This window comes from Salvelinus sp. IW2-2015, linkage group LG1 (assembly GCF_002910315.2).
Source record: "Salvelinus sp. IW2-2015 linkage group LG1, ASM291031v2, whole genome shotgun sequence".
NCBI lineage: Eukaryota > Metazoa > Chordata > Actinopteri > Salmoniformes > Salmonidae > Salvelinus > Salvelinus sp. IW2-2015.
In genome coordinates, this window is record NC_036838.1 from 50,063,360 (window position 1) to 50,087,138 (window position 23,779).

General features: G+C 40.6%; 1 protein-coding gene across 1 annotated transcript in view; it reads right to left on the bottom strand.

The window, feature by feature from the left end:
• Nucleotides 1-23,779, bottom strand: part of LOC111969368 (FERM domain-containing protein 4B-like) — a 47,878-nt gene that overhangs the window by 18,497 nt on the left and 5,602 nt on the right. Inside the window, 5 exon segments of the mRNA XM_070445534.1 lie at nucleotides 13,406-13,428; nucleotides 13,867-13,923; nucleotides 22,321-22,405; nucleotides 23,078-23,170; nucleotides 23,663-23,757. Coding sequence (XP_070301635.1) covers nucleotides 13,406-13,428; nucleotides 13,867-13,923; nucleotides 22,321-22,405; nucleotides 23,078-23,170; nucleotides 23,663-23,757 — 353 coding nt within the window.

Sequence of the window (23,779 nt, forward strand, 5' to 3'; positions counted from 1 at the left end):
TTATACTATTATACTGTCATTACAATATTATACTGGCATTACACTATTAGACTGGCATTACACTATATAGACTGGCATTACACTATTATACTGTCATTACAATATTATACTGCCATTACACTATTATACTGCCATTACACTATTAATACTGCCATTACACTATTATACTCTCATTACACTATTATACTGCCATTACACTATTATACTGCCATTACACTATTATACTGTCATTACACTATTTATACTGCCATTACACTATTATACTTCATTACACTATTATACTGTCTATTATACTTCATTACACTATTATTACTGTCATTACACTATTATACTGCCATTACACTATTATACTGCCATTACACTATTATACTGTCATTACACTATTAGACTGCCATTACACTGTATACTGGCATTACACTATTATACTGTCATTACACTAGTATACTGGCATTACACTATTTATTACTGCATTACACTATTATACTGGCATTACACTATTATACTGGCATTACACTATTATACTGGCATTACACATTAGACGTCATTACACTTATATACTGTCATTACACTATTAGACTGGCATTACACTATTAGACTGGCATTACACGTTATACTGGCATTACACTATTATACTGGCATTTCACTATTATACTGGCATTACACTATTATACTGGCATTTACACTATTATACTGGCATTACACTGTTATACTGTCATTACACTATATACTGTCATTACACTATTATACTGTCATTACACTATTATACTGTCATTACACTATTATACTGGTCATTACACTATTAGACTGCATTACCTATTATTACTGTCATTACACTATTATACTGCATTACACTATTATACTGCCATTACACTATTATACTGCCATTACACTATTTATACTGCCATTACACATTATACTGCATTACACTATTATACTGTCTACACTATTTATACTGCCATTACACTATTATACTGTTTACACTATTATACTGGCATTACACTATTATACTGGCATTACACTATTATACTGGCATTACACTATTATACTGGCATTACACTATTATACTGGTCATTACACTATTTACTGTCATTACACTATTAGACTGTCATTACACTATTAGACTGGCATTACACTGTTATACTGGCATTACACTATTATAACTTGCATTTCACTATTATACTGCATTACACTTATATTACACTATTATACTGTCATTACACTATGTATACTATGTCATTACACTATTATACTGCCATTACACTATTATACTGGCATTTCACTATTATACTGGCATTACACTATTATACTGGCATTACACTATTATACTGGCATTACACTGTGTAATTACTACTCTAGAACTCCATGATGACCATCTCTGAGTTCAATAAACCCCTATATCCAATAATAACCCCAAATGAGTTCTACAGATCAGAACACAGGGGACAGAGATCATGTGAAATATCAACATTAAAATGTTATACAAATTGTCATTGATGCGTTTTACAGAACAGGTAAAGTCCCACGTCATATAGGAAGAAAGTGATAACCAAATCAAAATAAAAAGTGGTCATGTCTGGACATTTTTCATATTTCTATCTGGCAGGCTATTGATGCATTCCAACAGACTAGGCTTAATATCCACTTAGGTCTTGCCAAAGTGTCTCAATAGAAACAGATAAAAGCCCTTTTAATTAACAGAGGAAATTGAAATATAGTTCTATCATGTCAAGGCGCAGTTCCAGAATGGGATGGTAATTATGACTCACAAGTAAATGTTTTTCAATGTTATCACATGTGCATTCTTTGAGGTGTGTGTGTACAGTACAGGCGTTGACCTCAATCTTTGCATGCCAGTGTAAAGAGTGAGAGATAGTCCTACCATACGTCATTTACCATACAATTTCATAAACACACAATTAAGACCTAATTTAATCATAAATGCCACAGGTACCTCAAGTCTGGAGGTGATCTAATACACAGCAATAGAAAAGTACCTCTCTGTATTAACTGTGTTGTATGTCACTGTCAAGGTCTGAGATAGTGAACTATGAGTCACTCCAACACATGATGGGGGAGCATTTGCTCTACAATTACTGATCGACAAAGAGGGCTATGACTTGGCAGGCCAGAGCACTGGAGCCCGGAACAAAAGCCATTCACCAGTTTTGGCAGCCCATGCAGTGTTGAAAGGTACTGTACAACTCACAGAGGAGAGCTTTTCAAAAATAGGACTTGGCCTCTCAGACAGGACTCAGACCAGTAGATCCTTCATATCTGTATCATGTTCTAAACTACTGGGACAACATAGTATACTTATGTTTTGGTATTTTTTCATTGAAACTATTTGATGTAATAACTACTAAAGAAAATCAACAAAAGAAACTACAAAGCATGAGCTGAACATTTTCAAATATGTCACTTGCAGTTTCTCAATGGTCTCCAAAGTGAAATGAAAAGAACTAAACAATCCTTAGAATGCAGAGGCCATAATGATCTAGTAATATGAACCTGCTAGAAAGGTGAAACACTACAGAGAGAAAGCCACTTGAATCATTGTTCCCTAGCTAGCTGCCTCTCGGAGGTTCACTAGTCTCTGCTGCTATGGCAGTTAGTTCACTGCTGTGGAGTTGGATGGCATACATTTTATAGGGCGCTGAGGCTGGTGTTGTTAGGGTGATCTACTATGTAGCCACATTGCGCTGTCAGCAATCTGGAATTCATTACACGTCCTGTGACGTGGGCTGGGGGCAGCTCCTCCACCCTGCCAGCCAGCAAGGGTGTCGGCTAAACACTCATACAGTAGGTCAGCTATTTCAGTGGGCTGATAGTAAGTCCCTGTTAAGGAAATGCAAAGAAAGAGACCAGGAGATCCCCATTGCTGTGAAATTCCCAGTAAAAGCAGGTTGGGTCTACATTTGAGTGAGTAAATCGACAGTGTCAGGGGTGCTGTAGCCTTTAGGCATAATGGTTTATACTAATGAAGTTTAACTGGGATGTGACAGTCATCAGCTGAAAAGTATTACATGGTGATATTACACTGCATGTCATCTAGGCTACTACATTAACACTGCATAACATCAAAGGTAAAATGATAACCCTTAGGCTACATGTTTTTATTCCCCTATATGCACATGATCCCAATGAACATGCAAAGTCAATCCAAGGCTAGAAGCACAACAGGAAACTATAAAGTGATTGCTCAGCAGGGGGGCCGGCTTTGACTACAGAGAAATGACATCATAATGGTAAGTATTTGACGCCCGGCAGTCTACCGTGGGCCAGTGAAGACTGCACTCCTGAAGCTCATCCCTTTTAGAACAGGCAGTACATTGGAGGAGGGGGTTCTCCCTAACTCCTCCACATCTAATCTCAGAGCTGCAGGGCCCTTTGCAATTTGTGTCTAGAGCTGCACATGTTTTATGAGAGGATTTGCCAACATTCCTTATCCAAAAAGGTAGAAATTAAAACCATCAGAGAGGAAAAATATGTATTAGTCTACTCTCTCCTGGGATATGTAGTTGGACAGGCTCCCATCCACACTGATTTCACAGACTTTGTTGGCAGGGTCTGTTTCATTGTGCTTTCAGACAGGACAAAGTGCAGCTGAAACATTAACTGACGAAGCTGCCTGACACCTCAGGGCTAAACAATCTGAAAACGCACCCTTAATATACTGCAACACAAGGCCGTGAAGGGCATCACTGGGCATCCTGAAAACTATACAATGAACTGAAGCTTGCCCGAGAAGTGGGCTTTAAAAAACAGGTGCTGCTGAAATTAGAGTTTTGCGAGTACAAAGATAAGACCTTGACGTAGAAACAAACTGCATTTTAAGCATTAAATATCACAGTGTGCATTCACACAATACAATTTCTTACAGAGCAGAGCAAAGCTTTTGTGGTCAGATAGGGCTGTTGCCCAGCGGTCTCTAGGAGACCCAAGCTGGGGATAACATCCCACAGGTACAACCTGCTCAGTGCTCGTCCACTCTGACGGACAGGACAATATTTCCTGATTACCTCAGCCCTCTCTTTTCCACCTGATGACTAAAATAACAAACCTTATCACCAGGCCAAGCCTTTCAGTGCTTTATCTCTCCACCAAAACACATTAGGCTTTGTAAAAAAAAAAAAATATATATATATATACACAGTTGAAGTCGGAAGTTTACATATACCTTAGCCAAATACATTTAAACTCAGTTTTTCACAATTCCTGACATTTAATCCTAGTAAAAATTGCCTGTCTTAGGTCAGTTAGGATCACCACTTTATTTAAGAATGTGAAATGTCAGAATAATAGCAGAGAGAATGATTTATTTCAGCTTTTATTTCTTTCATCACATTCCCAGTGGGTCAGAAGATTACATACACTCAATTAGTATTTGGGAGCATTGCCTTTATATTGTTTAACTTGGGTCAAATGTTTCAGGTAGCCTTCCACAAGCTTCCCACAATAAGTTGGGTGAATTTTGGCCCAGTCCTCCTGACAGAGCTGGTGTAACTGAGTCAGGTCTGTAGCACTGCTTGCTCGCACACGCTTTTTCAGTTCTGCCCACACATTTTCTATAGGATTGAGGACAGGGCTTTGTGATGGCCACTCCAATACCTTGACTTTGTTGTCCTTAAGCCATTTTGCCACAACTTTGGAAGTATGCTTGGGGTCATTGTCCATTTGGAAGACCCATTTGCGACCAAGCTTTAACTTCCTGACTGATGTCTTGAGATGTAGCTTCAATGTATCCACATCATTTTCCTTCCTCATGATGCCTCTATTTTGTGAAGTGCAGCAGTTCCTCCTGCAGCAAAGCACCCCCGTGATGCTGCCACCCCCGTGCTTCACGGTTGGGATGGTGTTCTTCGGCTTGCAAGCATCCCCCTTTTTCCTTCAAACATAACGATGGTCATTATGGCCAAACAGTTCTACTTTGTTTCATCAGACCAGAGGACATTTCTCCAAAAAGTACGATCTTTGTCCCCATGTGCAGTTGCAAACCATAGTCTGGCTTTTTCATGGCGGTTTCGGAGCAGTGGCTTCTTCCTTGCTGAGCGGCCTTTCAGGTTATGTCAATATAGGACTCGTTTTACTCTGGATATAGATACTTTTGTACCTGTTTCCTCCAGCATCTTCACAAGTTCCTTTGCTGTTGTTCTGGGATTGATTTGCACTTTTCACACCAATGTACGTTCATCTCCAGGAGACAGAATCCGTCTCCTTCCTGAGCGGTATGACGGCTGCGTGGTCCCATCGTGTTTATACATCTGTTTGTACAGATGAACGTGGTAACTTCAGGCGTTTGGAAATTGCTCCCAAGGATGAACCAGACTTGTGGAAGTCTACWATTCTTTTTCTGAGGTCTTGGCTGATTTCTTCACATGATGTCAAGTAAAGAGGCACTGAGTTTGAATGTAGGCCTTGAAATACATCCACACGTACACCTCCAATTGACTCAAATGATGTCAATTAGCCTATCAGAAGCTTCTAAAGCCATGACATCATTTTCTGAAATTTTCCAAGCTGTTTAAAGGCACATTCAACTTAGTGTATGTAAACTTCTGACCCACTGGAATTGTGATACAGTGAATGATAAGTGAAATAATCTGTCCGTAAACAATTGTTGGAAAAATTTCTTGTGTCATGCACAAAGTAGATGTCCTAACCGACTTGCCAAAACTATAGTTTGTTAACAAGAAATTTGTGGAGTGGTTGAAAAGCAAGTTAATGACTCCAACCTAAGTGTATGTAAACTTCCGACTTCAAATGTATATGTATTTGTGTATACATATACATATTTATATTTCTGGGGGAGATGTATGATTGTTATCTGTATCTTGTGCAGGCAACAACAATCTAATCCAAGACATATTTAGACTGAACAAGAGGGGGAAAGGAAATTCAATAGCCAGGACACAAAGTCAAACAGAAAGCAATTGAGGTCAGGTTTGCCAGAGTATAGAGCCTATAGCTTTTGGCCACTGAGGAATGGAGTTGAAAACAATAAAACACTGACCAGGAAAACCGGATCTAGATACATCACGTTGTATGTTCTAAAGATGCCTTTATCGTTGAGTAATACATAATTATTTAATATATAAACAGTCACAGGTAAAGCAGATATGTACAGTGGTTCGTCCTTTAAAAAGTTGCAGCGTCCAGCAGCACAGCTTGCGGGGTACAGCAGAATTCTATGGCACATTATTTAAAACCACTGGTACCATTAATGCTAGTTAGTGCTAGTTTGACCACCAGAGGGCATCTTTGAGAAGCATTTGATAGCCTTCAATAGTGGCTGTAATAYAGAATTTAACCCCCTTTTTTGTAAGAACATAATATATGGGACTGATTAACTTCTTTGGGACAGGGGGGCAGTATTGAGTAGCTTGGATAAAAAGGTGCCCAGAGTAAACTGCCTGCTACTCAGTCCTAAAAGCTAGAATATGCATATCATTAGTAGATTTGGATAGAAAACACTCTGAAGTTTCTAAAACTGTTTGAATGATGTCTGTGAGTATAACAGAACTCATATGGCAGGCGAAAACCTGAGAAGAAATCCAACCAGGAAGTGGGAAATCTGAGGTTTGTAGGTTTTCAACTCTTTGCCTATCCAAGATACAGTGGAAAAGGGGTCATATTGCACTTCCTACGGCTTCCACTAGATGTCAACAGTCTTTAGAACCTTGTTTGATGCTTCTACTGTGAAGGAGGAGGGAATGGGAGCTGAATGAGTCAGAGGTCTGGCAGAGTGCCATGAGCTGACCACGCGCATTCACGTGAGAGTTAGCTTGCGTTCCATTGCATTTCTACAGACAAAGGAATTCTCCGGTTGAAACATTATTGAAGATTTATGATAAAAACATCCTAAAGATTGATTCTATACATAGTTTGACATGTTTCTACGGACTGTAACGGAACTTTTTGACTTTTCGTCTGCTCGCGCCTCATGAATTTGGATTACTGGGCTAAACGCGCGAACAAAAAGGAGGTATTTGGACATAAATGATGGACTTTATCGAACAAATCAAACATTTATTGTGGAACTGGGATTCCTGGGAGTGCATTCTGATGAAGATCATCAAAGGTAAGTGAATATTTATTATGCTATTTCTGACTTTGTTGACTCCACAACATGGCGGATATCTGTATGGCTTGCTTTGTTGTCTGAGCACTGTACTCAGATTATTGCATGGTGTGCTTTTTCGGTAAAGCTTTTTTGAAATCTGACACAGCAGTTGCATTAAGGAGAAGTGGATCTAAAATTCCATGCATAACACTAGTATCTTTTAGTAATGTTTATTATGAGTATTTCTGTAAATTGATGTCGCTCTCTGCAAAATCACCGGATGTTTTGGAACTACTGAACATAACGCGCCAATGTAAACTGAGATTTTTGGATATAAATATGAACTTTATCGAACAAAACATACATGTATTGTGTAACATGAAGTCCTATGAGTGTCATCTGATGAAGATCATCAAAGGTTAGTGATTAATTTTATCTCTATTTCTGCTTTTTGTGACTCCTCACTTTGGCTGGAAAAATGGCTGTGTTTTTCTGTGACTAGGTGCAGACCTAACATAATCGTTTCGTGTGCTTTCGTCGTAAAGCCTTTTTGAAATCGGACACTGTGGCTGGATTTACAACAAGTTTATCTTTAAAATGGTGTGAAATACTTGTATGTTTGAGGAATTTTAATTAAGGGATTTCTGCTGTTTTGAATTTGGCGCCCTGCACTTTCATTGGCTGTTGTTGAGGTGGGACGCTACCGTCCACGAATATCCCAGAGAGGTTAAGAAATTTGGCTTAATTAATTTGATTCATATTATGGTGTTTCTATTCCAAAAAAAAACTAAAAACCCTCTGGGTTTCCATTAGGATGGAACGGAAAATATGGCGCTGTACAACGTGACAGTCGGGAGTAGGCTACAGTGCTGGGCTATTTAGCTAAAGAATCCCCATGTTGTGCGGGCACACGGGAGACCGGGGTTCAATTCCCTGATGGGGAGGAAGGAGTAGGATGTCCTTGTAAATCATATTTTTTGTTAACTGACTTGCCTAGTTAAATAAAGGTTACACTAAGCGCATAACATTTCTACACCATCATTTTAGTCTAACCAATACCCAAACGGAGATTCAGTCAAAAAAAATATCTAATTGATTTATCAAGACCAGTCCCCATGCTTGTCTCAGAGCAGCACGAAACGGTGCTAAAATAGTTGAAGGCTATTGCTTCTAACTTCAATATGCTCTTTAAATAAGACCTACACCACTTTTAACAGCACATTACTCAACACTAGTGAGACTCATGTCGCCTACGGTAGGCCTACAGTACATCGAAAAATATGACGTGACTCTCCGCCAATAATTACATATAGAGGATTGGASGATTCTAAATTAAACCATAAGCCGCCTCATGGGTCTCCCGGTGCTGGCCGGCTATCTGTAGCAACGCATTTTGCATTGCAGTGACTTAGACAGCTGCACCACTGGGGAGGCCACATCCACAAAGTATCAAAATACAGAGAGGTGTTGGTAAAGGTATATTGTCTTGATAATAGCTCATAAACGGGCTATTATAATACTGTACATGGTGTCCAGGTCAGGATAACCAAAACATGTATTTATTAAAGACCATCAGAAAGAATGTTGGTACTTATTTATTTTGATCCGAAGCCATGAATGAGTGAGTCACTCAGCTTTATGTACGTAGGTGCCGAGGCTATATGACTGTGCCATCAACTTGATAATATATAACGATATTTTGGAGGTTATGAAAGTCAGCGATTGTAATCTGAATAAAGGCAAAAATAATATTTGTAAAGGCCAAAACATTGATTTCTGTTTTTAGAGGGAGAGAAACGCTGGGCAAATTGTGCACCACCCTATGGGACTCCCAATCATGGTTGGATGTGAGACATAATAATAATAATACTTATTAGAATTACATTTGACAACAGAATTCTCCCCCTATCCTCCATCTAGGCAAGTCTATTATCCAGCTACCTGCTAGAACGTTTCCCTAGTCAGCGCCATTATTAGTGCAATACCCCTTAAATTGTTGCTCTGTGCTGCCCAGTGTGGTGGGGTGGGGGGGTCCACCCCCCTTTCCTAGGTCTGGGCTAGGTCTGTCTTCTGTGCGCGGCTCTGCGGCCCATCCCGTGCCCCTTCCCTCGTGCCTTGAACCTTGCGCGCTTTCTGTGGATACAGCTGAGAACTGCAAGGTAATCCCATTGTGCTCCACTCGGGAGCCATGACCAATATATATTGTCCTGCTAATAACAGGGTTAATAGTATATATGTGAGAATATTCAAGGGGCTTTTATATCATTCTAAATTAATAATAATCGCTTTGTTTAAAAAAAATAACAATATTTTGGAGATGATAATGTAAAATTAGCGAGAAAAAGGCAATTCTTGAACATGGGGTGAGACATTGTAACTCATTTGTAATTATAGCCAGTTTGTTATTTAGAATTATTCATTTCTGTTTTTAGAAGGAGAGAAACCAAAAACCTACAGTCATCTCATGGGTCTCCCAGTTGAGGACAGCACAGGTATAGAACCTGCACCTGTAGCAACACAGCTTGCACTGCTATGCAGTGTCTTAGACCGTTACGCCACTCAGGTGCTGTACAATGTGACCGGTCGGGAGTGGCCTACAGTACTACAGTAAGAGGAAAATAATCCTAACAAAATAAAATAAAAACCTTAGTGTAACAACAGTTTTAGTAAGTAATACTGAAGTCGTGCACAATTATCAGTTTCTATTTAGGTTTATGTCGTCCATTCATTATCCGTTAGAGACACAGTAGGACCCAAAAGCATAATCAGTGCTCTAACTCCCCCTTGCACTGGTCTGGAGCAATGAAGTGGTGACGCAGGGTACCGTACTAAACCACAAATTACCTCCAAGTACTGCAGCATAATCGCAAAACTTTTAGTYGAGCAACCACTGTAGAGATTTTGAATATCAGATTCCAGCTCAGTTCAATGTCAAAAGAACAACATCAAGGCCCTCATTTAATTATAATTTAACTAGGCAAGTCAGTTAGGAACAAATTCTTATTAACAATGACAACCTACCCCAGACAACACTGGGACAATTGTGCACCGCCCTATGGGACTCACAATCACAGATGAGTGTGATACAGCCTGGAATTGAACCAGGGACGGTAGTGACGGCTCTTGCACTAACATGCAGTGCCTTAGACCGCTGCACCACTCGGGAGCCCACTAAAATAAAAAAGAAGATAAACTAAGATTAAAAAACAAAAAACGAGCCAACGTGATTAAAACCTCTTTAGGATCTTAACCCTTTTTTTCAATTTTCGCCTAAATTAGCATACCCAAATCTAACTTCCTGTATCTCAGGCCCTGAAGCAAGGATATGCATATTCTTGGTACCATTTGAAAGGAAACTAGAGGTCGACCGATTAATTGGCATGGCCGATTAATTAGGGCCGATTTCAAGTTTTCATAACAATCGGTAATCTACATTTTTGGACGCCGAATACATTGCACTCCACGAGGACTAACCACCTGTTACGCGAGTGCAGCAAGGAGCCAAGGTAAATTGCTAGCTAGCATTAAACTTATCTTAGAAAAAACAATCAATCTTAACATAATCACTAGTTAACTACACATGGTTGATGAAATTACTAGTTTAACTAGCTTGTCCTGCGTTGTATATAATCAATGCAGTGCCTGTTAATTTATCATCGAATCACAGCCTACTTCGCCAAACGGGTGATGATTTAACAAGCGCATTTGCGAAAAAAGCACTGTCATTGCACCAACGTACCTAACCATAAACATCAATGCCTTTCTTAAAATCAATACACAAGTATATTAAACCTGCATATTTAGTTAAAATAAATTCATGTTAGCAGGCAATATTAACTAGGGAAATTGTGTCACTTCTCTTGCGTTCTGTGCAAGCAGAGTCAGGGTATATGCAGCAGTTTGAGCAGCCTGGCTCGTTGCGAACTGTGTGAAGACCATTTCTTCCTAACAAAGACCGTCATTAATTTCCCWGAATTTTACATAATTATGAGATAACATTGAAGGTTGTGCAATGTAACAGCAATATTTAGACTTATGGATGCCACCCGTTCGAGAAAATACGGAACAGTTCCGTATTTCCCTGAAAGAAAAAACGTTTTGTTTGTGAAATGACAGTTTCCCGATTTGACCATATTAATGACCAAAGGCTCGTATTTCTGTGTGTTATACTATAATTAAGTCTATGATTTGATATTTGATAGAGTAGTCTGACTSAGCGGTGGTAGGCAGCAGCAGGCTCGTAAGCATTCATTCAAACAGCACTTTCCTGAGTTTGCCAGCAGCTCTTCGCAATGCTTGAAGCACAGCGCTGTTTATGACTCAAGCCTATCAACTCCCGAGATTAGGCTGGCAATACTATAGTGCCTATAAGAACATCCAATAGTCAAAGGTATATGAAATACAAATCGTATAGAGAGAAATAGTCCTATAATTCCTATAATGACTTCAACCTAAAACTTCTTAATTGGAAATATTGAAGACTCATGTTAAAAGGAACCACCAGCTTTCATATGTTTTCATGTTGTGAGCACGGAACTTGAACGTTAGCTTTTTTACAAAACGTGGCACATATTGCACTTTTACTTTCTTCTCCAACACTGTGTTTTTGCATTATTTAAACCAAATTGAACATGTTTCATTATTTATTTTASACTAAATAGATTTTATTCATGTATTATATTAAGTTAAAATAAAGGTGTTCATTGTTCATTCAGTATTGTTGTAATTGTCATTATATATATATAAATCGTCTGATTAATCAGTATCAGCTATTTTTGGTKCTCCAATAATCGGTATCGGCGTTGAAAAATCATAATTGGTCGACCTCTAAAGGAAACACGTCGAAGTTTGTGGAAATGTGAAAAAAATGTAGGAGAATATAACACAATAGATCTGGTAAAAGATAATACAAAAAAATATATAAATATATTTTGTATTTTTTTTGTACCGTCATCTTTGAAATGCAAGAGAAAGGCCATCATGTATTATTCCAGGCCAGCTGCGATTTAGATTTTGGCCACTAGATGGCAGCAGTGTATGTGCAAAGTTTTAGACTGATCCAATGAACCATTGCATTTCCGTWAAAAAAAWTCTGTCAAGACTACCCAAATGTGCCTAATTGGTTTATTAATACATTTTCATGTACAAATCTGTGCACTCTCCTCAAACAATAACATGGTAAACTTTCACTGTAATAGCTACTGTAAATTGGACAGTTAGATTAACAGTAGTTAGATTAACAGCAGTTAGATTAACAAGAATTTAAGCTTTCTGCCAATATCAGATATGTCTATGTCCTGGGAACCTCATGCTAATCGCATTAGCCTACGTTAGCTCAACGTCCCGCAGGGGACCCACCGACCCTGAAGAAGCTTTTAAGGTCATTCCACCTCAGAAAGCAGAAGAAAGAGGATTTCGACACCTCCCATTTCAGATTGTTCTGAAAACGCTTCTGTAGTTAGAAACATATAAGATTAGCATTCCTGAAACATTATTTTGTTGAAATATGGGACTATTCAAGGAGTTGGGTTGAAGCATTAGGTTGCTAAGAGAAGAACAAACCTAATTGCTTTCATGGAGGACTGGCTTGACCACACTATTTATTTTCATCATGAGCAAAGCTATCGGGTTTCTACCAAAAGTTGCAAAGAAAACGTTGAGTCCTATTTATTAAACACAAGATATCAGCATAATGGATAAAAGCATGTGGTGGCAGTAGCAGGAACAGTGGCATCTAGTGGGCAGAACTTGGTACTTTCACACTAATTTATGGTAGCACACCTGCAGCTTCCCAGGAGCGAAGTTGGGGACATCTGTACTTCCTTGCTGTAGTGGCTAAAGAATGTAAGTGACTTCAATGGCTGATTTCTTTGTACAGGGGAAGAAAACCATCACCAGATTTACAGGGAATACATTACAAAGGTTGAAGAAGCAATACCCCAAGCAGCAGCTCAATACTACTTGTCAGACAGAGAGCTGATACTTTATACATTAGGTACTACATTTATTGAAGATTATAAGAATCCTATGAATTAAAATGGCCAATTTGGGTGACATCAATTTGCTTAATTTCTCAGAGAGCAAATGATATTTCAACAAAATAATGTTCCAGGAATGCTATTCTTATGGGTTTCTAACTACAGAAACAATTTGAGATGGTGGGTGACATGGCTTGCTGAATTGAATTGGAATGACCCTGAAACTTTCACAAAAACATCTTTAATGAGTTAGCCCCAGTAAGCTGAAGCAATTTGTTATGATATTTAACAAAATATGTATGCAGATTAGTGATAATTTTGATCTAATAATAATAATAATCTATTAGTGTTGACATGAGTGACTAACCTTGTGTAGTCTCCTTTGGCCTCCTGGGAAACAAAAGAGTACCGTTACAAGTTAGAATAATTAATATGCATCAAGTACTAGCCTGGAGGACTTATTAAAACATTATCAATACGTCATCAAATCAAATTGTATTGGTCACATACGCTTGGTTAGCAGATGTTAATGCGAGTGTAGCGAAAWGCTTGTTAATAAGTCATTAATAAGTCTTCAACGATATTTAGGACTACGGTAACACTTTTCAATCTTACTCAGTTTTGAATAGTATTTACAGCAAAACATCTTATTGCACACTATAAGAAGTACAATGATTTCAATATTGAAGTAAAAACGTAGCTGTACATCACTCACAAGACGATTCCTGAAATGAATTTATTTTAACAGCGTGCATGACAGTGTTGATTCAGTTTATATTCAAATCCCTGATGAATTACAAATCACACAAGCTACAAAAATGCACTTACCTGCAAAGCATATGCAGCTAATTTGAAAACATTTTCACTKTCCACTTCGATGATCTCCTGCCGTTAAAAAATGAGAAAATGTGTTATAGTGTAAAAAAAACAACAAAGGTACCACGTTCGAACAGTAGCACTTGACTTAGTATAAATATCATTCCCACCAGTATGTACCTCAACGCCACAGTTACCGTCTGAACCAATGTCAATGAAAAACGGTTGTACGTATTTAAGGTTGATTCTGAATCTTAAAAGTTATTAATATTCTTCATCGACGTTCGAAACTAAATATTGTTGCGTAGACTACATAATAACATGGAACGACAAAGTACATACAATAGCTACACAAAGCCTCTATTACRACAGTTATTTATAATTTTAACAACCTAATCATCAAAATGGTACATTCTACGAGCAAGTTCACGTTCCTCCAGTGTTGAAAAAAAAAATCGTCTTGGGCACTGAGCTATATGGTCCTGGAGCGTATTCATTACGCCAATTCTGTCTCAAACCATTTCCTAAACGGAAGCAAACGGGACGAAACGAGGAGATACCTACCTGAATTTGTCSAACAGAATCTCTCGTTTTGCTCTGTTTGCTTCCGTTTAAGAAACACCCCTGGGATCCAAAACGGAAACAAACAGAGCAAAACAAGAGTTTATATTGGATAAATTCAGGTAGGTACATCGCCGTTTTTCAACAGAATCAGCTAAATGAATGCACCCCTGGCAAGTTGTCAGCATTGTATCTAAGATGGTGGATAAATTAAGATAATTCACTCAGGTCGTTTACCATAGAAGAAAATGGTTAGTTCCTGTCTACCTAACCGGGTGTGTCTCCCATAGACACCAATGCAATAGCAGCTGGGTCTGGTCTACTTAGTTCTTACGCTGCGTTCAAAACAACTGGGAACATGGAAAAATACGAGGTCAAATCATAACGTTAGTGATCACAYTAACTCTGTGTTGTTGTTTTTGTCGAACTGCTTTTCTTTATCTTGGCCAGGTCGCAGTTGTAAGTGTGAACTTATTCTCAACTGGCCTACCTGGCTAAATAAAGGTGAAATAAAAAATAAATACAAATATCAGGTCGGAAAGTTGGAAATATAGAAAGACACCTGAGTTCCCGAGTTGCAGTGACCGTTCAAATAGATATTTCCCAGTCAGAGCTTGTTTTTTTTCAYYGTTCCCAGTTGTTTTGAATGCACTGAAGTTGGAAGTCTGCGATTTCCCACTTCCCAGTTGTGTTGAAAGTGGCGATAGAGCCCCATAGTGCAGGTGTCATTGTAAAAGAAAGTATGTCCTGCTTCTCTCCTCTCTACCTAACTTGCCCTCGCAGTCCCTTCAGTTTCACTTAAGTCCCATTCGTTTGGCTGCTCAGCCTACCTTAGTTATACCTCACCCATCATAGCACTGCTATTCCTAACCAATCAGAGAGCTTGGAAATGCACATCTGGACACTGCACCCGCCCACCCAGGTCAGAGTGTTATCATCATCCGAAGAGAGAAGATGCACGCTTCTGAGTACTTTTTATTATCGACAGTAACACGAATGTCATAATGGTGTGCATGCATCGAAATAAACATGACAATAAGATTTCAAGTCATTCAGATTACCCCAATCATATAAACATCTTCAAATGGAAACAGCTGTGTGTGTGTGTGTGTGTGTGTGTGTGTGTGTGTGTGTGTGTGTGTGTGTGTGTGTGTGTGTGTGTGTGTGTGTGTGTGTGTGTGTGTGAGTGAGTGAGAGTGTGTGTGTGTGTGTGTGTGTGTGTGTGTGTGGTGGTGACTATCAAATCAAGAGTACAGTGATGGGCCTCAACATCATGTTCTAACCGGACTGCAATCTAGTGGGCAGAACCAAACCAATCAACATTAAGTACAGTTGAAGTAGCCAAATACATTTAAACTCAGTTTTTCACAATTCCTGACATTTAATCAGAGTAAAAATTTCCTGTCTTASGTCAGTTAGGATCACCACTTTATTTAAGAATGAGGAATGTCAGAATAATAGTAGAGAGAATGATTTATTTCAGCTTTTATTTCTTTCATCACATTCCCAGTGGGTCAGAAGTTTACATACACTCAATTAGTATTTGGTAGCATTGCCTTGAAATTGTTGAACTTGAGTCAAACTTCCACAAGCTTCCCATTCCTCCTGACAGAGCTGGTGTATCTGAGTCAGGTTTGTAGGCCTCCTTGCTCGCACACGCTTTTTCAGTTCTGCCCACACATTTTCATTTTCTATAGGATTGAGGTCAGGGCTTTGTGATGGCCACTCCAATACCTTGACTTTGTTGTCCTTAAGCCATTTTGCCACAACTTTGGAAGTATGCTTTGGGTCATTGTCCATCTGGAAGACCCATTTGCGACCATGGCCAAACAGTTCTATTTTTGTTTCATCAGGCCAGAGGACATTTCTCCAAAAAGTACGATCTTTGTCCCCATGTGCAGATGCAAACCGCAGTCTGGCTTTTTTTATGGCGGTTTTGGAGTAGTGGCTTCTTCCTTGCTGAGCGACCTTTCATGTTATGTCGATATAGGACTTGTTTTACTGTGGATGTAGATACTTTTGTACCTGTTTCCTCCACCATCTTCACAAGGTCCTTTGATGTTGTTCTGGMATTGATTCACACTTTTCGCACCAAAGTACACACATCTCTAGGAGACAGAACGTGTCTCCTTCCTGACCGGTATGACGGCTGCGTGGTCCCATGGTGTTTATACTTGTGTACTATTGTTTGTACAGATGAACGTGGTACCTTAAGGCGTTTGGAAATTGCTCCCAAAGAWGAACCAGACTTGCTGGTTAAGTGTGCCTTAAATTCTAAATAAATCACTGACAGTGTCACCAGCAAAGCACCCCCACACCATCACACCTCCTCCTCCATACTTCACGTTGGGAACCACACACGCAGAGATCATCCGTTCACCTACTCTGTGTCTCACAAAGACATGGCGGTTGGAATCAAAAATCTCACATTTGGACTCATCAGACCAAAGGACAGGTTTCCACCGGTTTAATGTCCATTGCTCGTGTTCCTTGGCCAAAGCAAGTCTCTTCTCCTTATTGGTGTCCTTTAGTAGTGGTTTCTTTGCAGCAAATCATGTCACGCCCTGACCATAGAGAGCCCTCGGGGTTCTCTATGGTGTTTTAGGTCAGGGCGTGACTAGGGGTGTTCTAGGTATTGTGTTTCTATGTTGGTGTGTGAGTATGGTTCCCAATTGGAGGCAGCTGATTATCGTTGCCTCTAATTYGGGATCATACTTAGTGTGTCCTTTTMCCCACCTGCGATGTGGGATATTGTTACGTGTTAGTGCCTATGTGCACTACGTATTGCACGTTCATTATATCTTTGTTGTTTTTGGAAGTTTCACTATTAACAAAATGTGGAACTCTACTCACGCTGCGCCTTGGTCCAATTATTTCTACGACGGTCGTGACAATTCAACCATGAAGGCCTGATTCACGCAGTCTCCTCTGAACAGTTGATGTTGAAATATGTCTGTTACTTGAACTCTGTGAAGAATTTATTTGGGCTGCAATTTCTGAGGCTGGTAACTCTAATGAACTTATCCTCTGCAGCAGAGGTAACTCTGGGTCCTCCTTTCCCGTGGCTAATCCTCATGAGAACCAGTTTCAAATCAAATCAAGGTCCTGGATGGCAGGAGTGATGTACTGGGCCGTACGCATTACCCTCTGTCGTGCCTTGCGGTCGGAAGCCGAGCAGTTGCCATACCAGGCGGTGATGCAGTCAGGATGCTCTCAATGGTGCAGCTGTAGATATGTTTGAGGATCTGAGGACCCATGCCAAATATTTTCAGTTTCCTGAGCGGGAATAGGTGTTGTCGTGCCCTCTTCACGACTGTCTTGGTGTGTTTGGACAACAATAGTTTGTTGGTGATGTGGACACCAAGGAACTTGAAGCTCTCATCCTGCTCTACTACAGCCCCGTTGATGAGAATGGYGGCGTGCTCGGTCCTCCTTTTCCTGTAGTCCACAATCATCTCCCTTGTCTTGACCACGTTGAGGGAAAGGTTGTTATCCTTGCACCACACTGCCAGGTCTCTGACCTCCTCCCTATAGGCTGTCTCATCGTTGTCGGTGATCAGGCATACCACTGTTGTGTCGTCGGCAAACTTAATGATGGTGTTGGAGTCGTGCCTGGCCATGCAGTCATGGGTGAACAGGGAGTACAGGAAGGAACTGATCATGCACCCCAGTGTTGAGGATCAGCGTGGCAGATGTGTTGTTACCTACCCTTACCACCTAGGGGCGGCCCATCAGGAAGTCCGTGATCCAATTGCAGAGGGAGGTGTTTAGTCCCAGGGTCCTTAGCTTAGTGATGAGCTTTGAGGGCACTATGGTGTTGAACGCTGAGCTGTGGTCAATGAATAGCATTCTCATGTAGGTGCTCCTTTTATCCAAGTGGGAAAGGGCAGTGTAGAGTGCAATAGAGATTGCATCATCTGTGGATCTGTTGGGGCGGTATGCAAATTGGAGTGGGTCTACGGTTTCTGGGATAATGGTGTTGATGTGAGCCATGACCAGACTTTCAAAGCACTTCATGGCTACAGACGTGAGTGCTACGGGTCGGTAGTCATTTAGSCAGGTTACCTTGGTGTTCTTGGGCACAGGGACAATGGTGGTCTGCTTGAAACATGTTGGTATTACAGACTCGGTCAGGGACAGGTTGAAGATGTCAGTGAACACGCTTGCCAGTTGGTCAGCGCATGCTCAGAGTACACGTCCTGGTCATCCGCCCTGCGGCCTTYTGAATGTTGACCTGTTTAAAGGTCTTACTCACATCGGCTACGGAGAGCGTGATCACACAGTCATCCGGAACAGCTTAGCGCTTGATGGTTTTTGCGACTGCACTTTAAGAAACTTTCTAAGTTCTTAATTTTCCGGATTGACTGACATTCATATCTTAAAGTAATGATGGACTTTCGTTTCGCTTTGCTTATTTGAGATGTTGGTCATTTACCAAATAGGGCTATTTTCTGAATACCAACCCTACCTTGTCACAACACAACTGATTGGCTCAAACGCATTAAGGAAATAAATTCTACAAATTAACCTTTAACAAGGTACACCTGTTATTGAAATGCATTCCAGTTGACTACCTCATGAAGCTGGTTGAGAGAATGCCAATAGTGTGCAAAGCTGTCCTCAAAGCAAAGGGTGGCTACTTTGAAGAATCTAAAATGTATTTAACAGCTTTTTGGTTACTACATGATTCCATATGTGTTATTTAATAGCTTTGATGTCTTCACTATTATTATACAATGTAGAAAATATTACAAACAAAGAAAAACCTTTGAATGAGTAGGTGTGTACAAACTTTTGACTGGTACTTTAGATGGGAGGCATTGAGGGGAGCTAACGGCTGGGACTAAAAACAAATAAAACAAATAAAAAAGATAACTAATGTAAAATATACTGTGTCAGTAAAATGTATATAGTAAGCTGGAAGTAGAAGCCTAAGTATTGTTGTCCATTCATTTTACTCCAATTGGGGGAGGGGAGGTAGGGTTAGGGGAAAATAATAAAGAGGGAAAATATATGTTTTAAATACAGTATATATTAAAAATATTATTAATATTATTATTATATTAAAACTGATCCACCCCCTAAATAGCAGCAGCGTGTCACGCCCTGACCTTAGAGAGCCTTTTTATTCTCTARTTTGGTTAGGTCAGGGTGTGACTAGGGTGGGTKCTCTAGTTTTTTAATTTCTATGTTGGCCTGGTATGGTTCCCAATCAGAGGCAGCTGTCTATCGTTGCCTCTGTTTGGGGATCATATTTAGGCAGCCTTTTCCCACCTGTTGTTTGTGGGATCTTGATTTTGTATTGTTGCTTTTTAGCCCTACAAAGCTGAATGTTTCYTTTTGTTACTCTTTATTGTTTTGTTGCTGGTTCACATTAATAAAAATGATGAACGCCTTCCATGCTGCACCTTGGTCCAATCCTTCAAACATCGATCGTTACAGAAGATCCCACCACCCCAGGACCAAGCAGCTTGCCCAGGAGGAGCAGACATCCTGGACGTGGGAAGATATATTGGACGGAAAGGGATCCTGGACGTGGGAGGAAATCCTGGCCGGAAAGGATCACCTTCCATGGGAGCAGACGGAGGCAGCGAGGGAGCAACAACGACGACACCGGGGTTCGCGGACACGACGGAAGCCCGAGAGGCAGCCTCCCCCACACGGGGTGATTGGCGGAGCCAAGMTGGGAACCAGAACCAACTCCCTGTACTCACCGTGTGGAGTTGGTCACCGTTCAGGMGCCATGTTTTCCGGTTCTACGCACCATGTCTCCAGTGCGCCTCCACAGCCTGGTGCGTTCTGTGCCAGCTCCTCGCACTTGAACAAACAACGTTCGTTACACAGCGAGTCAAATTAGTTAGTGCAAAAAGGGTCAATGCAGATAGTCCGGGTAGCTAGTGTAACTATTTAACAAGCTATTTAGCAGTATTCTGGCTTGCGGGTAGAAGCTGTTCAGGCTCCTGTTGGTTCCAGACTTGGTGCATCGTTACCACTTGACGTGCGGTAGCAGAGAGAACAGTCTATGACTTGGGTAGCTTGAGTCTTTGACAATTTTAAGGGCCTTCCTCTGACAATGCCTGGTATAGAGGTCCTGGATGGCAGGGAGCTTGGCCCCCATGATGTACTGGGCCATACACACTGCCCTCTGTAGCGCCCTGCAGTCGAATGCCAAGCAGTTGCCATACCAAACGATGATGCAGCCATTCAAGATGCTCGCAATGGTACAGCTGTAGAGGGTCCATGCCAAATATGTTCAGCCTCCTGAGGGGGTAGAGGGGCTGTCGTGCCCTCTTCACGACTGTGTTGGTGTGTGTGGACCATGATAGATCCTTAGTGATGTGGACACCGAGGAACTTGAAGGTCTCGACTCGCTCAACTACAGTGGCCGTGCTCGGTCCTCTGATTCCTGTAGTCCACAATCAGCTCCTTTGCCTTGCTGACGTTGAGGGAGAGATTGTTGTCCTGGCACCACACTGCCAGGTCTCTGACCTCCTCCCTTTAGGCTGTCTCATTGTCGTCGGGGATCAGTCTACCACGTAGTATCGTCAGCAAACTCAATGATGGTGTTGGAGTCGTACGTGGCCATGCAGTTGTGGGTGAAGAGGGAGTACAGGAGGGGACTAAGCACACACCCCTGAGGGGCCCCCGTGTTGAGGGTCAGCGTGGTGGATGTGTTGTTGCCTACCCTCACCACCTGGGGTATAATTGTGTAATTACACAAATATAAATGTCTGTTCATGTAATGACAAACCATATGAGTGCTATTGATCATTGATCAATCAGTGTGTGTGTGTGTGTGTGTGTGTGTGTGTGTGTGTGTGTGTGTGTGTGTGTGTGTGGTGTGTGTGTGTGTGTGTGTGTGTGTGTGTGTGTGTGTGTGTGTGTGTGTGTGTGTGTGTGTGTGTGTGTGTTGTGTGTGTGTGGTGGTGTGTGTGTGTGGTGTTTGGGTGCGTGCGAGCGAGCGAGCGTGCGTGCGTGTATGTGTAAGTATAGGCTAATATGTGATGTATGTGTGTCTGTATGTGTTTGAAATATAAGACCTGTTTCTCCAGCTCCATCATCCAACATGTATGGTAGATGATTTCCTCCTGTTAATTATCCCAAACGCTATCTAATATTTTACAACAATACAGTTCATTTCTGCTACTCTGGCTGTGTGTGGCATAGGAAATATACACAGGTTTCTGAGAGGGGGAGGCAGTGAATCAGGATATTGTTCTTGTTCATGTTGTTATAGTGCAGCGTTTCCAAAAGAAAGGCCTGAGTCAAATTATATGTTGGAGGATTAGGGAACTATTTGATGCTCATTGTGTTGAAGAATGTAGTATTAGAGTACATAAAACAAAAGCGGGAAGTCTCTGTGAAGTCAGCAAGTGAAGTGAGTTTAGCCCCATGAGTAATGAACTATGTACAGAACATTTACTCGTAAGACTGTTTTTGAAAGAGCTTGACATAATGAATAGTAATGGCCTTCAAATTAATAGTGTCCAGTCAAACAGGCACTCCTTACTAAACAGCTGTCTTCTGTAAATGATGTGTAGACAAAATAACTCTGGCCACCAACTGTGTTTTGGGCCCACCTTGCTTGTTTTAAGATGTTGACATCTGGAGCCAACTTTCAGTTCCAGCAGCAACTCATCCTACCAACTAGAATGCCCCACAATGATTCCACAGCAGGAACTTMTGTCTTGTAATTCCATTTATGGGATTATATTTTCACCCAAATGATCACAGGTCACACAATTGGTTTGTCTGTGCATGCAGTGGATGAGCCCAAACAGGGTAAGCACATTATTTGTGCAATGGCATGGAAATTGAAGGACAGGCTACGGAGGGCTGATTCGTGGCATGCTCAATACAATCATATTGAGTAACAAATGTAGAAAATTAGTTACATCCACTTACATTGAAGACTGACGATTTGGCATTTAGGAAAAACAGCTCCACTGTTGTATTCTCTTTCAAAAAGGTTATCTTCTCAATATAAAACCTGTAAAACACATAATGTAAATCATATGGAGTACTTGAATAAGGGTATATAGTGCTCCCCTTCCAATTTCAGAACATCTTCTTATTGCAGATTGTCAKATTAGTGCCATCTACTGGACATGAGTCTCTACATGTGGTCCAGGTTACAAGTTTAATTTTGTTTAACTAGGCAAGTCAGTTAAGAACAAATTCTTATTTTCAATAACAGCCTAGGAACAGTCGATTAACTGCCTAGTTCAGGGGCAGAATGACAGATTATTATAATGTTTTTTTTTTTTTTTACCTTCTCAGCTCAGGGACTCAATCTTGCAACCTTTCAGTTACTAGTCCATTGCTCTAACCACTAGGCTACCTGCCATCCCTACAATAACTGTACCTCCGATTAACGCTGATTAACACTGGGGGTTGTCACTGTAATAGCTCTTTGAGCCTTCTCTTGGGCAACATTGATAGATACCTCACATTTTCAGATGGATTTTCAAATAAACTATATGTAGTCTAGCTCTCAAAGAGGAAGGGGAGTCTATGCATTAAAGTGTGTAAGATACACTGTCAACGTCTCAGACTGATGCTATGTTTGTGATAGAGTACACTATGGGTAGCCGGCTACTATAGTATGGTGGTCCATACTGTAGGCTACCAGCTGAGAGGCAGTGAGAGAGAGATCGCTCACCTGACCAGGAACTTGAGCTCCAGTGGACCAGTCTTTTTAGTGAAGTCATGATCCAGAACCCTGCGATCCAGCTGGAGCCATTTACTCTGACCACTGGGGAAGGATACAAGCAGATGCTACACCGTTAACTGTGATGTCAACTGCTAGACTGATACAGAGTTGTCTCACTTGTGTCATGGAGATGCATGCAAATAGCAGCAGGAAAAGGCAGCTAAACCGGTTTGTACCCATTCACAGTATTTTGTACCTGACACCACAAGATTGAAWATACATCAATGAACTAGAATGTAGTTACAGATGTACTATCTTAATTTGATCAGTTTCTCACAGCAGGAAAATAATCCTTCAGCAACAGGAGTTGTGAATTATTATGTGTATTATAATGAATGGATATTTATGTAGGGGTTGATACATCTTTTGTGAGCATGAATCAAGTCTGACATTTTAAAGTAGAAATTACAAACTTTAGAAGCATTTTTTAAACCTTGAATACACTACAATTTGCATTTCCTGCAGTGCAGGAAAATTCTCTGRGACAACAGAGTGATCAAATTAAGATAGAACATCTGTAGGAGTTGTACGTACGTGTCATCGATGAAGGATATTCCAAAATACTCCTTCTCCTTCAGGTTAAAGTGTGAGGACACCAAGTCTAACAGATCTCGGGACAAGAGCTTCGGCTAGGAAAATGAAACCAGTATA